The sequence below is a fragment of the Gorilla gorilla genome, chromosome X (assembly GCF_029281585.2).
Source record: "Gorilla gorilla gorilla isolate KB3781 chromosome X, NHGRI_mGorGor1-v2.1_pri, whole genome shotgun sequence".
Lineage (NCBI taxonomy): Eukaryota > Metazoa > Chordata > Mammalia > Primates > Hominidae > Gorilla > Gorilla gorilla.
The window spans coordinates 85,913,754-85,928,229 of record NC_073247.2 but is presented as its reverse complement, the minus strand read 5'-3'; the positions used below and the strand labels follow the sequence as shown (position 1 = coordinate 85,928,229).

The 14,476-nt window shown below is 36.8% G+C and overlaps 1 protein-coding gene across 1 annotated transcript; it reads right to left on the bottom strand.

Annotated features, from left to right (window-relative positions):
* Positions 1-11,075: 11,075 nt before the first annotated feature.
* LOC101130654 (ATP synthase membrane subunit K, mitochondrial-like) lies at positions 11,076-11,408 on the bottom strand. The gene has a single exon (XM_055376758.2). The coding sequence runs from the start codon at positions 11,377-11,379 to the stop codon at positions 11,203-11,205; it is 177 nt and encodes a 58-aa protein (XP_055232733.1). The 5' UTR covers positions 11,380-11,408; the 3' UTR covers positions 11,076-11,202.
* Between the last annotated feature and the right edge of the window lie 3,068 nt (positions 11,409-14,476).

Below are 14,476 nucleotides of genomic sequence, written 5' to 3'. Positions count from 1 at the left end.
GTCCAGAGAAATTTTAAATAGGAGATAAAAATTTTCATTTCCCCTCACCCTTTTTTCCCTAATGTTAATAACTTACATAACCATAGTATAATTATAAAAAATTGGAAATTAACATGGTACAATATGTTAAATTAAACTACACACTTTATTTACATTTCACCAGTTATATAACTAATGTATTTTTCTGTCCCAAGGTGTAACTCAGGATCTCACATTGCCTTTAGTTGTCACTTCTCTTTGTTCTCTTTTAATCTGTGACAGGCCTTCAATCTTTCCTTGTCTTTCATGACCTTGAAAGTTTTGGAGAGTGTGTGTCAGTTATTGTATTATTTTCTATTGCTGCATAAAACTACCAAAAATTTAGAGGCTGAAAACAACACAAATTTATTACCTCACAGCTTTCATGGCTCAAAAGTCCAGGTATGCATTAGCTGAGTTCTCTGCTCCAGGTACCAGTGGGCTGAAATTAAAATGTCACCTGAGGCTGTGATCTTACCTGAGGCTTGGGATCCCCTTCCAGATTCGCTGGTTGTTGGCAGAATATAGTTCTAACAGTTTGAGGACTGCAGTCTTCCTTTTTTTTTTTTTTTTTGCTATTGTCAAGGGTTTGCTCTGTTTTTAGATGCTTCCCTCAGGTCCTAGTCATGTGTACCTCTCACAATATAGCAGCTTACTTCTTGGAAGCCAGCAGATAAATCTCTAGTCTGCTATGGGAGATTCTTATATAATGTAACATTATTATAATAGTTACTATTTCATCACCTTTGCCATAAAATGTAACCTAATCAAGACATTGATTATCTCATCATATTTAAAGGTTACAACCACACTAAAAAAGAGGGGTTAACACTAGAGAAAAGGAAACTTGGGAGCCATCTTTGAATTCCACTTACTACTTTTATTGTTGAGTGTTCCTCAGTTTGGATTGATTGAATCTTATGATTAGATTAAGGTTATGCATTTTTGATGATAATACTACAGAGGACATGTTGTATCTTCTCAATGCATCATATCAGAAAATATATGATGTTGATTTGTCTTATTGCTGGTGATGTTAATTTGTTTTTTTAAGTTTTATTTTATTTTTAATTGACGAATAGTAATTATATATATTTGTGGGGTACAAGGTGATGTTTCAATACTTGTATACATTGTGAAATGATCAAATCAGGTAATTAGTGTATCTATAATCTTAAATATTTATCATTTTTTTGTGTGAGAACATTTAAAATCCTCTTTTAGATATTTTGAAATATACATTACAATATTAATTATAGTCACCTTGCCGTTCAATATAACACCAGAATTTTTCTCCTAATTGTGCCTTTGTACCAATTGACCAATGTCTCCTCTTTCCCCATTCACCTCTTTCTTCCCCAGCCTCTGGCAAACACCACTCTATTCTCTACTTCTATGAGTTTGACTTTTTAGATTCCTTATATAAGTGAGATCATACAGTATTTGTCTCTCTGTGCCTTACTTATTTCACATAATGTCCTCTAGATTCATCCATGTTGTTGCAAATGACAGAATTTCCTGTTTTTAAAGAGCTGAATGGTATTCCATTGTGCATATATATCACTTTTAAAAATTAATTCTTCTGTTGGTAGACACTTAGGTTGTTTCCATATCTTGGGTATTGTGAAGAATGCTGCATTGAACATGGTAGTGCAGATATCTCTTCAGCATACTGATTTCATTACTTTTGTTGTTTTTAAGTTTTTAAATTTTTATTTTAAGTTCTGGGATACACATTCAGGATATGCAGGTTTGTTACATAGGTAAATGTGTCCCGTGGTGATTTACTGCACCTATCAACCCATCACCTAGGTATTAAGCCCAGCATGCATTAGCTATTTTTCCCTCCCCCGACCCCCACAAACAGGTCCCAGTGTGCGTTTTTCCCTACCCTGTGTCTATGTATTCTCATTGTTCAGCTCCCACTTATAAGTGAGAATATGCAGTGTTTGGTTTTCTGTTCCTGCATTAGTTTGCTGAGAATAGTGGCTTCCAGCTCCATCCATGTCCCTGCAAATGACATGATCTTGTTCCTTTTTATGGCTGCATAGTATTCCATGGTGTATATGTACTACATTTTCTTTATCCAGTCTATCGTTGATGGGCGTTTGGGTTGATTCTATGTATTTGCTATTGTAAATAGTGCTGCAATGATCATGTACATGTATGTATCTTTATAATATAATTATTTATATTCCTTTGGGTATATACCCAGTAATGGGATTGCTGAGTCAAATGGTATTTCTCGTTCTGGTCTTTGAGGAATCACCACACTGTCTACCACAATGGCTGAACTAATTTACATTTCCACCAACAGTGTAAAAGTGTTCCTGTTTCTCTGCAGCCTCACCAGCATCTGTTTTTTCTTGACTTTTTAATAATCGCCATTCTGACTGATGTGAGATGGTATCTTATTGTGGTTTTTTTTTTAAAGACTCTTAATTATTGAACCAGAAATTTAAAACACATTTGTAAACTACTTAGAAAACAAGACTGCCACACATCAAAATGGATGGGATTTGAACATATTTGAACTTAAGAGATAGTTCAAAATCCTTCAATGCATTCCTTTGTATACAAACAAAAAATGAGCATCAGTCTCAAAGAGTTAGGGGAAAAAATCTAGAGAAAACAAAATAATAAGTCTAAAATGAGAAATTAGCATATTATAAAACAAAATCAGTTGATAAACAAATCAAAACTCTAGTTTTCTGAACGGAAAACAGATATCCCTGACAAGTCTAGTCAAGTAATGTTGAGCACCCGATTCTGTCGCTGCTCGGGGTGCCACTATGTAACCCGCATGGACTTAGGGGGACTGAACAAAGCGGGGCAAATGTGGGAATAAAAGACATGAGACAAAAGAATATATTTGGAAGGAGGGATCGGGGGGCGCCTTGCCTCTAGTGGACAAGGGCCCTGAACTTTACACAGCCCTCTGTATTTATTAGGCAAAAGAGATAGTGAGAAAGGGGGTGGAAGAAAGGGTCAGCTGCTCAGTCCGGAGTAGGCTTGCAAGACTGCATTCCTCGATCAACAGGCTCTAGATGTCACAGTAGATAACTTTGGCGCCAGGGAGTGATTGCCTCCAGCAAACCTTCTGTCAGCAGGAGCAGTCCTGAGTTTGCTCACATCCTGCATTCATGATAAACAGTTTGCTGTTTGATCATATAGCCTCCAGTGGAATGCCGAGTTGGTCATGTCCCACAGGCCTTCGGCTCCCTACATATTCCCCCTTTCTGTTTATGAATTAATTGGAAGAATGTAAGGCCAGGCTGGGCAGCTCTTATTCTCTGATTGGTGGTCCATCTGATTTTACAGACTATAAAAAGAAGAGACAAAACAACATTATTCCAAGAACTACATATAAGATGTTAATGTGGTGCTTTAGATAGGTCCAAGGCTTGGGGCTCTCCAGGCCCTGCTGGAATTCGGTCCAGTCTTCTAAAGAAGGCTGAAACTCTTGAGTTTGCCTATTTAAATCAAGAATTTTGTTTTGTAATTCACCAATATCAAAGGTGATGTTGGATGTGAAAGCTCCCTGCAAATGGGCTTTCACAGGGTCCCACGGATACTCACTTTGGTTGTATTCTAAGTTGATTACACAAATATGAGTGTGATTAAAATGACAACGCAATTACTGCTGCAATTGCAAGGTTTGTACTTGTTCCCCTAACCATAGAACCGTGGATTTCAACATTGGCACTTCAGTTTGTAACTCAGTGTTAATTTTATTCTGAAGTAGCCATGCTTGGTTAGCTGTACATGTCCAGTTCTCCATGTACTGAGCTGTTTGAACAGAACTATGCAAAGCTACAGAAGATATCACAATAGAAGTTATTAGTGTGACCAAGGAAACAATAGCAAAAATTATCATGCCTAAGGCTCTACGGACACAATAAGTAAGCAGAGTTAGAAGAAGTTTCATAAAATGCAAAGCAGGTGTGGCAGCTCAAGGCTCAGATAGATTAACAGGAATCCATAGCCCAAGGATGCTACCTAAAATCATCAAAGTAGAGATATTATGTGTTTGCAATGTGCTATGATTAATGCAGTGATATAACTGACAAGATTTACAGGTCAATCGGGTGTTGTTTAACTGGAGCTGGTCCTTCTTAGCTGCTAAAAAGACATAAGAATTAAAAACACAAACTGTAAATTAAGTGGTGATATTCTTTACAAGTGTAATATTAGAACTGTGTCATGACTCCAGTCGGCCTTCTGTCCATCTTTGCACTCAGGCTCAGCTGACTCATGGCTCGTACCGGAGGGACCGGGCCTATAGTGGGCCACCCTCAGTTCCTCCAGTTTCCCATTCCATGGTTGCATGCACCGTGAGGGCACCCACATGGCTTGTTCATCTCCTGTAAAAACACAAGCATACCCTCTTCCCCACGTCAGTAAATCCACTGGACCTTTCCATTGTCCTTCCGGGGATTTCCGTAACACTTTCTAATAAACTTTCCTCTTTTCCTCTAACACTTGGCAATGTCTTTCTGCTGGAGTCTTACCATCCGTACCAGGAATCCAAAAATTTAAAGTAAATAAGGCTAAATGTAGTTTTGATTGAGGTGGTAGTTGGCCTCCTTTACCCCCTTTTTGTCTTTTCAACATGCGTTTTAATATTCGTTGTGCCTGTTCTATAATGCCTTGTCCTCTAGGATTATAAAGAATTCCTGTTTTATGGGTTATAGCCCAAAACGCAAGAAATTTTGAAAAGCATGACTAGTATAAGCAGGTCCATTGTCAGTTTTTAATTATTTAGGTATCCCCATATGAGCAAATGATGACAGACAGTGTTGCTGTACATGACCAACTGTCTCACCTGTTTGACATGTAGCATGCAGCATATGAGAATAAGTGAAAAAAATTAAGCAGTTCTGGGTCTAGTGTACTTTTAACTGTAGCAATTTCTATGTGACTGGCTACATTCACAACATAAGCTGAATCATAGACAATGTTGATAGGATCTGAATCTGTGAGCTATAAAACCTGAATGACTGCAATTAGCTCTGAGCGTTGAGCTGAAACCCCAGAGATCATTATTGTTTTTGGAACTTTTTGGGACAACAAATACCGGTGAATTCCAGGAGCTAACTGACTTTTCTATATTTCCTGCATTCAGTTGCTCTTTTACCAACAGATGAAGTTGATCTAGCTTCTCCTGTGTTAGGGGCCATTGATCCACCCATACAGGTTTGTCACTAAGCCATTCTAATGTTAAGGCAGTGGGCGGAGGAGAAATATTAATGACCCCCATCAGAAATCCTGACCTCCTAGCGCTTTTCTATCTGTTTTTCCAGTTACTGATATCGGGTTAGGATTTCACTGTAGAAAGCTCCCCAAACCTTTTCCACTGTGATATCACATGTTCTTCAACATTTTAAATACTGGATTATCAAAGTTTTCATTTGTAAGTCTCATATCCCATGCTGTAAGTCTTGACCCCATTAATTGACGGTTATATTTGCAACATAAGTCTGGAAAGTCCAGAGTGAGCTTAAGGTTGTAAAAGTTCTTTGATAAATAAACAGAGTAACCTTAGCTCTGTGAGTGCTAGTAAACTCAGATTGAGTGATTGAATTATGTGGTCTCTACTAGACTGCCGCTTTTCCATATTTACCAGACCCATCAGTGAACAGTGTTAAAACATTAGGTTTGGGGGAGTGCAATACCGCTTTGAATTGCCTTTTACTTAAAGGAATCCTGATGATATCAGGGTCATAACTTAGCAAATGACTGCATTAATTATTAAGATGGCAAGCTGAAATAAGTAACAAGAAGTTTAAAAAGAAAATCTGAAAGCATCTCTAGAAGCAGAGACTGAAATAATATACTTTAGCCATGTGCTTAAAGCCACAGGCAGAATAGCTTAAATCTTGTAATTGAGTTTTCAGGCTGACCAAGTTTATGGACTTTAATCTGGCAAACAGTCTTGAAAACAGTGACTCACTAGCTGGGGAACTCAATTTAGGACTCTCTTAGCAAGTACAAATCAAAGACTATCTGTAATCAGTGAGTTAAGACAGTCATTCATGCATGAGTTTTCAGTACACTTACATACAACTTTTCTTCACTTTCTGAGAAGGACACAACATTTTTACCTTCTAATTTAACAAATATCATTTAATTAGGTTTAAAGTTCTCTTTTAAAGGGTAATGTGTGGTTTTACATGCTTAGCTTTTAATTACTCTTTAACTAATTCATGGGCCCTCTGTAATCTCTCTCCCTTTAGAGGTTACTGTTTTAATTAAATTGAATTTGGAAAGCTACGTCAGGGGTAGGAGAGCGATAACAATAGTGGCCATTATTAGAAAAGAGGTTTTTCAATTTCTTACATTTTACTAAAATATTAGCAAAGAATCATAGCCTGGGATGTAACACATGAAATTTTGCTATGGGCTGCCCTCAGAGCCAGAGGGCAGCGGTTGCAGGTCTTGGGCGGCAGCCGCATTGTACTTGCTTAGGCTTTGCCTGTGTCTGCTCCACTCACTCCCTTCTTTGCCGGTGGGGTGGGGGATGCTGCCGGCCTGGGCAGACCTTGTCGGCTTGGTTGCTGCAAACTTTTCTGCCGCTGAGCCTTTTTTTCTGCCCACCGCCTGCTTGGCCAAGTGGTTTCGACTTCTAATGTCTTTTTCTTATCTTTTTATAAACATACACCTGATTGCCTTGCCGATTTTGCATTACTGAGCATGTTAAGAGCTCTCCTTCTAATGCTGCCTGCTTAAGACAGGGACTGATAGCTGTAGCGTATCCTCTGTAATGTCTGCGTGTCCAGCAACATGGTTCTGTTTAGCCTGGTCTGCACACATTTCTTGCCAATTTAAATTCCATGTCAGATATGCACTAGTGGACAAGCAAGTTTGCGCCAAGTGTTTCACATCAAAGGGTAAAAGACGCAAAGCACCAAACACAAATTCTAACAATCCTAAGGTGAATGGGCTCTTTACACCATTATTTGCCACACTTGCTTTTAATTCCTTCAACAACTTTAAACTCTAGTGGAGTGTGTTCATGAATAAGCTGCTGTGGATTATTTGGATCAGGCCTTGCAGAAATAGGAAAAGCGCAAGGTCCTAAGGGCTCTCCAGCTATGGCAGCAGAGTTTAAAATTCTTTGTATTAGGGTCTCTATTTCTGCCACTGAAGGAGGTGGTACAGATGTTTCTGCAATTAGAGGAGGCGGTATAGGCCAATTTTATCCTCCCTCTTCTGTTTTTTATTTTCTATTGGAGCTGTGGGTGGGTAATACTATTTTTAGTTTTTTGATGTACCTTCATACTATTTCCTAAAATGACTGTACTAATTTACAGTATCACCATTGGTGTGCTAGTGTTCCCTTTTCTCCACATCCTCACTGACATTTATCTTTCATCTTTTTGATAATAGTCTAACAGGTGTGAGGTGATATCTTGTGGTTTTGATTTGTACTTTTCTGATGATTAGAAATGTTGAGCATTTTAAAATATATCTGATGTCCATTTTTATGTCTTCTTTTGAGAAATGTTTATTCAAGTCCTTTACCCATTTTCTAAAAGGGTTATTTGTTTTCTTGTTATTGAGTAGTTTGAGTTCCTTGTAGGTTTTGGATATTACTTTCTTATTGAATGTATAACTTGCAGATATTTTCTCCCAGTCCCTGGATTTTTCCCTCACTCAATTGTTTCCTTTGCAGTACAGAAGCTTTTTAGCTTGATGCAGTCTTGTTTGTCTAATTTTGCTTTTGTTACTTGTGCTTTTGGAGTCATATCCAAGAAATCTCTGCTCACGTCAATGTCATGGAAATTTTCTCCTATGTTTTCTTCTAGTAGTTATATAGTTTCAGGTTTTATGTTTAAGTCTTTAATCCATTTTGAGTTGATTCTTGTATAAGAAGTGAGACAGTGGCTCATTTTCATTCTTTTTTATGTGGATGTCTAGTTTTTTCAGAGGCATTTATTGAAGCAACTGTCCTTTACCCATTGCATGTTCTTGGTACTTTTGTTCAAAACCAATTGACCATAGATGCATAGTTTTATTTCTGGGATGTCTATCTTTCTTATTCCACTGATTGATATGTCTGGTTTTTTTTTTTTTTTTTTTTTTTTTGACAGAGTCTCGCTCTGTCACCCAGGCTGGAGTGCAATGGTGCGATCTCGGCTCACTGCCACCTCCGCCTCCTGGGTTCAAGCGATTCTCCTGCCTCAGCCTCCCAAGTGGCTGGGACTACAGGCACATGCCACCACGCCTGGCAAGTTTGTTTTTTTTTTTTTTTTTGTATTTTTAGTAAAGATGGGGTTTCACCATGTTAGCCAGGATGGTCTCCATCTCCTGACCTCGTGATCCACCCGCCTCAGCCTCTCAAAGTGCTGGGATTGCAGGCATGAGCCACCATGTCCGGCCTGATGTGTCTGTTTTTATGCCAGTAGCATGTTGTTTTAATTACTATAGATTTATAATATATTTTGAAATCTGGTAGTGTGATGCCTCTAGCTAGCTTTGTTATTTTTGGTCAATAGCGTTTTGGCTATTTAGTTTTTTTTTTTATGGTTCTATACAAATTATAGGATTGTTTTTTCTATTTATGTTAAGACTGATATTATATATATCTATATATTTTTTGAGACAGAGTCTCACTCTGTCACCCAGGCTGGAGTGCAGTGGCATGATCTCAGTTCACTGCAACCTTCGCCTCATGGGTTCGAGCAATTCTCCTGCCTCAGTCTCCCAAGTAGCTTGGATTACAGGCTCCCGCCACCATGCCTGGCTAATTTTTACATTTTTAGTAGAGACGGGGTTTCACCATGTTGGCCAGGCTGTTCTCAGACTCCTGACCTTAAGTGATCTGCCCACCTCGGCCTCCCAAAGTGCTGGGATTACAGACATGAGCCACCATACCCGGTTAAGATATTAGAATTTTAATAGAGATTTCATTGAATCTGTACATCACCTTGAGTAGTATGGATGTCTTAACAATATTAATTTTTATAATTCATGAACACAAGGTATCTTTCCATTTGTTTGCATCCTCTTTAATTTTTTCCCATCAAAGTTTTATAGTTTTCAGTATATAGATATTTCACTTCCTTGGTTAAATTTACTCCTAAGTATTTTTTGATACTATTATAAATGGGATTGTTTTCTTAATTTCTTTTCAAGTTCATTGTTAGTGTATAGAAATGCTACTAATTTTTGTAACTTGATTTTGTATCCTGTGATTATACTGAATTCATTTATCAATTCTAGCAGTTTTGGCAAAATCTTCAGGATTTTCTATATATAAATTCATGTCGTCAGCAAACAGAGACAATTTCACGTTATCATTTTCTATTTGGGTGCCTTTTATTTATTCTGTCTAATTGCTCTGGTTAGGACTTCTATTACTATGTTGAAAAGAAGTGGTGAGAGTGGGCATCTGTCTCTTTTCCTTCTCTTAGAGGAAAAGGCTTTAACTTTTCACCATTGAGTATGATGTTAGGTGTGGGCTGGTCATATATGGCTTTCCTTTATGTGTTGAGGAACAGTCTTTCTATACCTAATTTGTTGAGAGCTTTTATCATGAAAGAATGTTGAACTTTGTCAAATTCTTTTTCTGAATTTATGGAGATGATCATGTAGTTTTTGTCCTTTATTCTGTTAATATGGTGAATCACATTTACTGATTTCAATATGTTGAACCAACCTTGCATCCGTGAGATAAATCTCACTTGATCACAGTGAATTATCCTTTTAATGTACTGTTGAATATGGTTTGCTAGTATTTGTTGAGGAATTTGGCATTTATGTTTATCAGTGATACTGCATTGTAGAGTTTTTCTTTTTTGTAGTGTCCGTCTGGCTTTGGTATCAAGGTGATGCTGGCCTCATAGAATGAGTGTGGAAGTATTTTCTCCTATTCAACTTTTTGGAAGAGTTTGAGAAGGATTAGTATTAGTTCTTATTTAAATGTTTGGTGGAATTTAGTCATGAAGCCATCTGGTCCTGACCTTTTTCTTGACAGGAGACTTTATTACTGATTCAATCTCCCTACTCATTATTGGTCTGTTCAGATAATCAATTTCTTCTTAGTTCAGTCTTGGTAGGTTTTATGTTTCTAGAAATTTATCCATTTTTTCTAGGTTTTCCTCTTTGTTGACGTGTAATTATTTATAGTTTTTTCTGATTATCCTTCGTATTTTTGTGTTTTGAGTTTTAATGTCCCTTCTTTCATTCATGAGTTTATTTATTTGAGTCTTCTTTCTTTTTGTTAGTCTAGCTAAAGTTTGTCAATTTCATTTAGCTCTACCAAATACTAGCTTTTAGTTTCATTGATCTTTTCTTACATTTTTAAAATTGATACATAATATTGTACAAATGTATAGTGTATATATGATATTTTGATACATGCATACAATATATAATGATCAAATCAGGGTAATTCAGATAATTATTGCCTGAAACATTTAACATTTTTTGTGTTGGAAACATTCCAAATCTTCTAGTTTAGCTGTTTTGAAATATACAATACATGCTTGAAACTATAGTCACATTATGTTAAGGGAAATAATCCAGGCACAGAAAGACAAATATCACATGATCACATTCATATGTGGGAGCTAAAAAATGTGATCTCATGGAGATAGTGAGTAAATTAATGGTTACCAGAAGCTGGGAAGAGTGGGAGTGGGGAAGGAGGGGATAAAGAGAATTTGGTTAATGCGTGCAAAAATACTGTTTCATTGATCTTTTCTATTGTTTTTCTAGACTCTAATCCATTTATTTCTGCTCTGATTTTTGTTTTGTCATTTCTTCTTCTAACATTGGGCTTAGTTTGTTCTTCTTTTTCTAGTTCCTTGAGGTGTAGCATTAGGTTATTTTGTTGAGATCCTTTTTTTTTTTTTTGGTTTAGTATTTATTGCTATAAAATTTCCTCTTAGAACTGCTTTTGCTGCATCTCTTAAGTTTTGGTATGTTGCATCTCCATTTTTGTTAGTCTCAAGATATTTTAAAATTTCTTCTTTAATTTCTTCTTTGCTCTAATATTAATATTTTCTCAGGAGCATATTGTTTAATTTTCACATATTTGTTAATTTTCCATGTTCTTTTTTTTCCAGGTTCATAATATATTGTACAAATTGAATTATCACATGATGAGTTGGCATTAGCTTCTCCAGGCATGGGAACTTAACAGATGAGATTAAGAACTGTAGACAGTTTAAAATCCATTTATGTTGCTTTCATAGCTGGAGTTTTTTTGGACCTTAACTTGAAATATAAGACAATCAAAGCAATGCTTCTGTATGTGACCAGTACACAATTCATTCTACCTGTGAGAGTATAAGAGTTGAAATATTTTTTAATACCAGTGAACTGGTATTGCGCATCACTTTCTGGACCTGCCATTATTTCAATCTGCCAAAGCCGCAAATTCCGCCAATTTTCCATGGTTCTTTATGTTACAGATTTCTAGTTTTATAACATTGTGTTTGGAAAACATACTTGATATAATTTCAGTCTTCTTAAATTTGTTAAGACTTGTTCTGTGACCTATTACACACACACACACACACACACACATATATACGCACACACACACACACATACATGTTTTTAGAGATAGGGTCTCAGTATGTTGCCCAGGCTGGCCTTGAACTTCTGGGCTGGGCTCAAATGATCCTCCCACCTCAGCCTTCCAAAGTGCTGTTATTACAGGCATGAGCCATTGTGCCTGGCCTGTGGCCTATTATATAATCTATCCAGAAGAATGTATCATGTGCATTGAGAACAATGTGTATTCTGTTGCTGTTGGGTTAAATATTTCATATGTCTGTTAGGTTCATTTGGTCTAAAGTAGGTCAAGTTCAATGTATCCTTATTGATTTTCTCCCCGGATGATCTGTTCAATGTTGAAAGTGGAATATTGAAGTTTCCTCCTATTATTGCACTGCAGTCTTTGTCTCCCTTTGAATGTCTTAATTATTGCTGTACATTTATTTTAAGTGCTATAATGTTGGGTGCATATAAATTTACAATTGCTACATCCTCTTGATGTATTTACTCCTTTATTACTATATAATGACATTTTTCATCTCTTTTTATAGTTTTTTTTCCCTAAAGTCTATTTTTTTTTTTTTTTTGGAGGCAGAGTCTCACTCTGTCACCCAGGCTGGAGTGCAGTGGCATGATCTCAACTAACTGCTACCTCTGCCTCCTGGGTTCAAGCGATTCTCTCCTGCCTCAGCCTCCTGACTAGCTGGGATTATAGGTGCCCACCACCACAACTGGATAATTTTTTTGTTTAGTGGAGATGAGATTTCACCATGTTGGCCAGTCTGGTCTCTAACTCCTGACTTCAGGTGATCCACCCACCTCAGCCTCCCAATATGTTAGGATTACAGGCATGAGCCACCGCACCTGGCCCTTAAAGTCTATTTTGTCTCAAATAATTGTAGCTAACCCTATTCTCTTTTTGTTAGACTATCATTTTCCATTTCTTCACATTAAGTCTGAGTTTCCTTTAAGGTGAAGTGAGTCTCTTGGAGGTAGCATATACTTGGGTCTTGTTTTTAATCCATTCTGCTGTTCTTTTTTTATTGGAAAATTTAATCGATTTACATTTAAAGTAATTATTAATAAGGACTTACTAGTGCCATTTTGTTAATTATTTTTGATTGTTTTGTAAATAAATCCTTTGTTCCTTTTTTTCTCTCTTTTTGTGATTTGATGGCTGTCTGTAGTAATATTCTTTGGATATTTTCTTTTTATGTTTTGTGTATCTATTATAGACTTTTGTGGTTACCATTAGGTTTACATAGAACATCTTATACTGGCCAGGCATGGTGACTCACACTTGTAATCCCAGAACTTTGGGAGCCTGAGGCAGGTGGATCACCTGAGGTCAGAAGTTTGAGACCAACCAGGCCAACAGGTTGGCCCCGTCTCTATCAAAACTTTGTCTCTACCAAAAATACAAAAATTAACCGGGTGTGGTGGTGCACACCTGTAGTCCCAGCTACTTGGGAGGCTGAGGCAGGATAATCACTTGAACACAGGAGACTGAGGTTGCAGTGAGCCAAGACTGCACCACTGCACTCCAGCCTGGGTGACAGAGCAAGACTCCATCTCAAAAAAAAAAAAAAAAGCAAACCAAAAAAATCATCTTATACTTATAACAGGCTATTTTAATTTGATAAAAAAAGTTATAGGTATGAGCTGAGAGTAGTGAAAAATAATAACAACAATTTTGATTACATACGCAGATTCTACAATTTTACTCCCCCTCCTCTCATGTTTTATGTTTCTGATGGCAAACTTTACATCTTTTTATAATTTGTATCCCTTAACAAATTCTTGTAGCTTTAATTGTTTTAATAGCTTCACCTTTCAATATTTATACTAGATATCATTGATTTATGCACTCCAATTACTCTATTAGAGTGTTTTGAATTTGACAATGTATTTACTTTTACCAGTGGGTCTTATGCTTTCATATGTTTTCACATTAATAATTAGGGTCTTCTTCCTTCAGCCTTAAGAACCCCCTTTAACATTTCTTGTAAGGCAGGTCTAGTAGTGATAAACTCTCTCAGATTTTAATTGAGAAATTCTTTATCACCTCTTGGTTTTTAAAAGATAAGATTGCTGGTTATAGTATTCTTTGTTGACAGTTTTTTTTCTTTAAGCTTTTTAAATATATCATCCCACTCCTTTCTGGCCTGCAATGTTTCTGCTAAGAAATTCACTGATAGTCTTATAGTTGTTTGCTTACATGTAATGATTCACTTTTCCTTTGCTGTTTTCAGCACTCTCTCTTTGTCTTTAACTTTTGATAATTTATTATGCTGTGTTTTGGTGTGAGTGTCCTTAGATTCATCTTATTTGGTGTCCTTTGAGATTTCAGATTCTGGCTTTCTATTTCCTTTTCCAGGCTTGTGATGTTTTCTGCCATTATTTCTTTGAATATGTTTTCCATCCCTTTCTCGCCTCTCCTTCTGGCATATCAGTGATGCATAAGTTGTTTGGCTTGATGGTTTCCCATAAGTCCCTTAAGCTTTCTTCATTGTTTTTCACTCTTTTTCCTTTTTTCCCTCAGATTGGATGATTTTCAGTGACCTGTCTTTGAGTTCACTGATCCTTTCTTCTTATTGATGTAGTCTGCTGTTGAGCCCCTTCTACTGCAGTTTTCAATTTATTCATAATATTTCTCCAGATTTATGATTTCTGTTTGGTACTCTTCTCTGCTTTCTATTTGTGGAAGTTCTTAATTTGTTCTTGTATTGCTCTGTTGACTTTGGTGAGCATCTTTATGGCCGTTATTTTGAGTTCTCTGTCAAGTAAATAACATTACTTTACTCAGGTTGGTTTCTGGAGATTTATTTAGTTCCTTTGTTTGGACCATATTCCCCTGTTTTAAAATATTTCTTGACTTTCCATGTTGGTTGCTGTGCATTAGCTAATACCACTATGTCTCCCAGTCTTGTCGGACTGGCTCCATATAGGA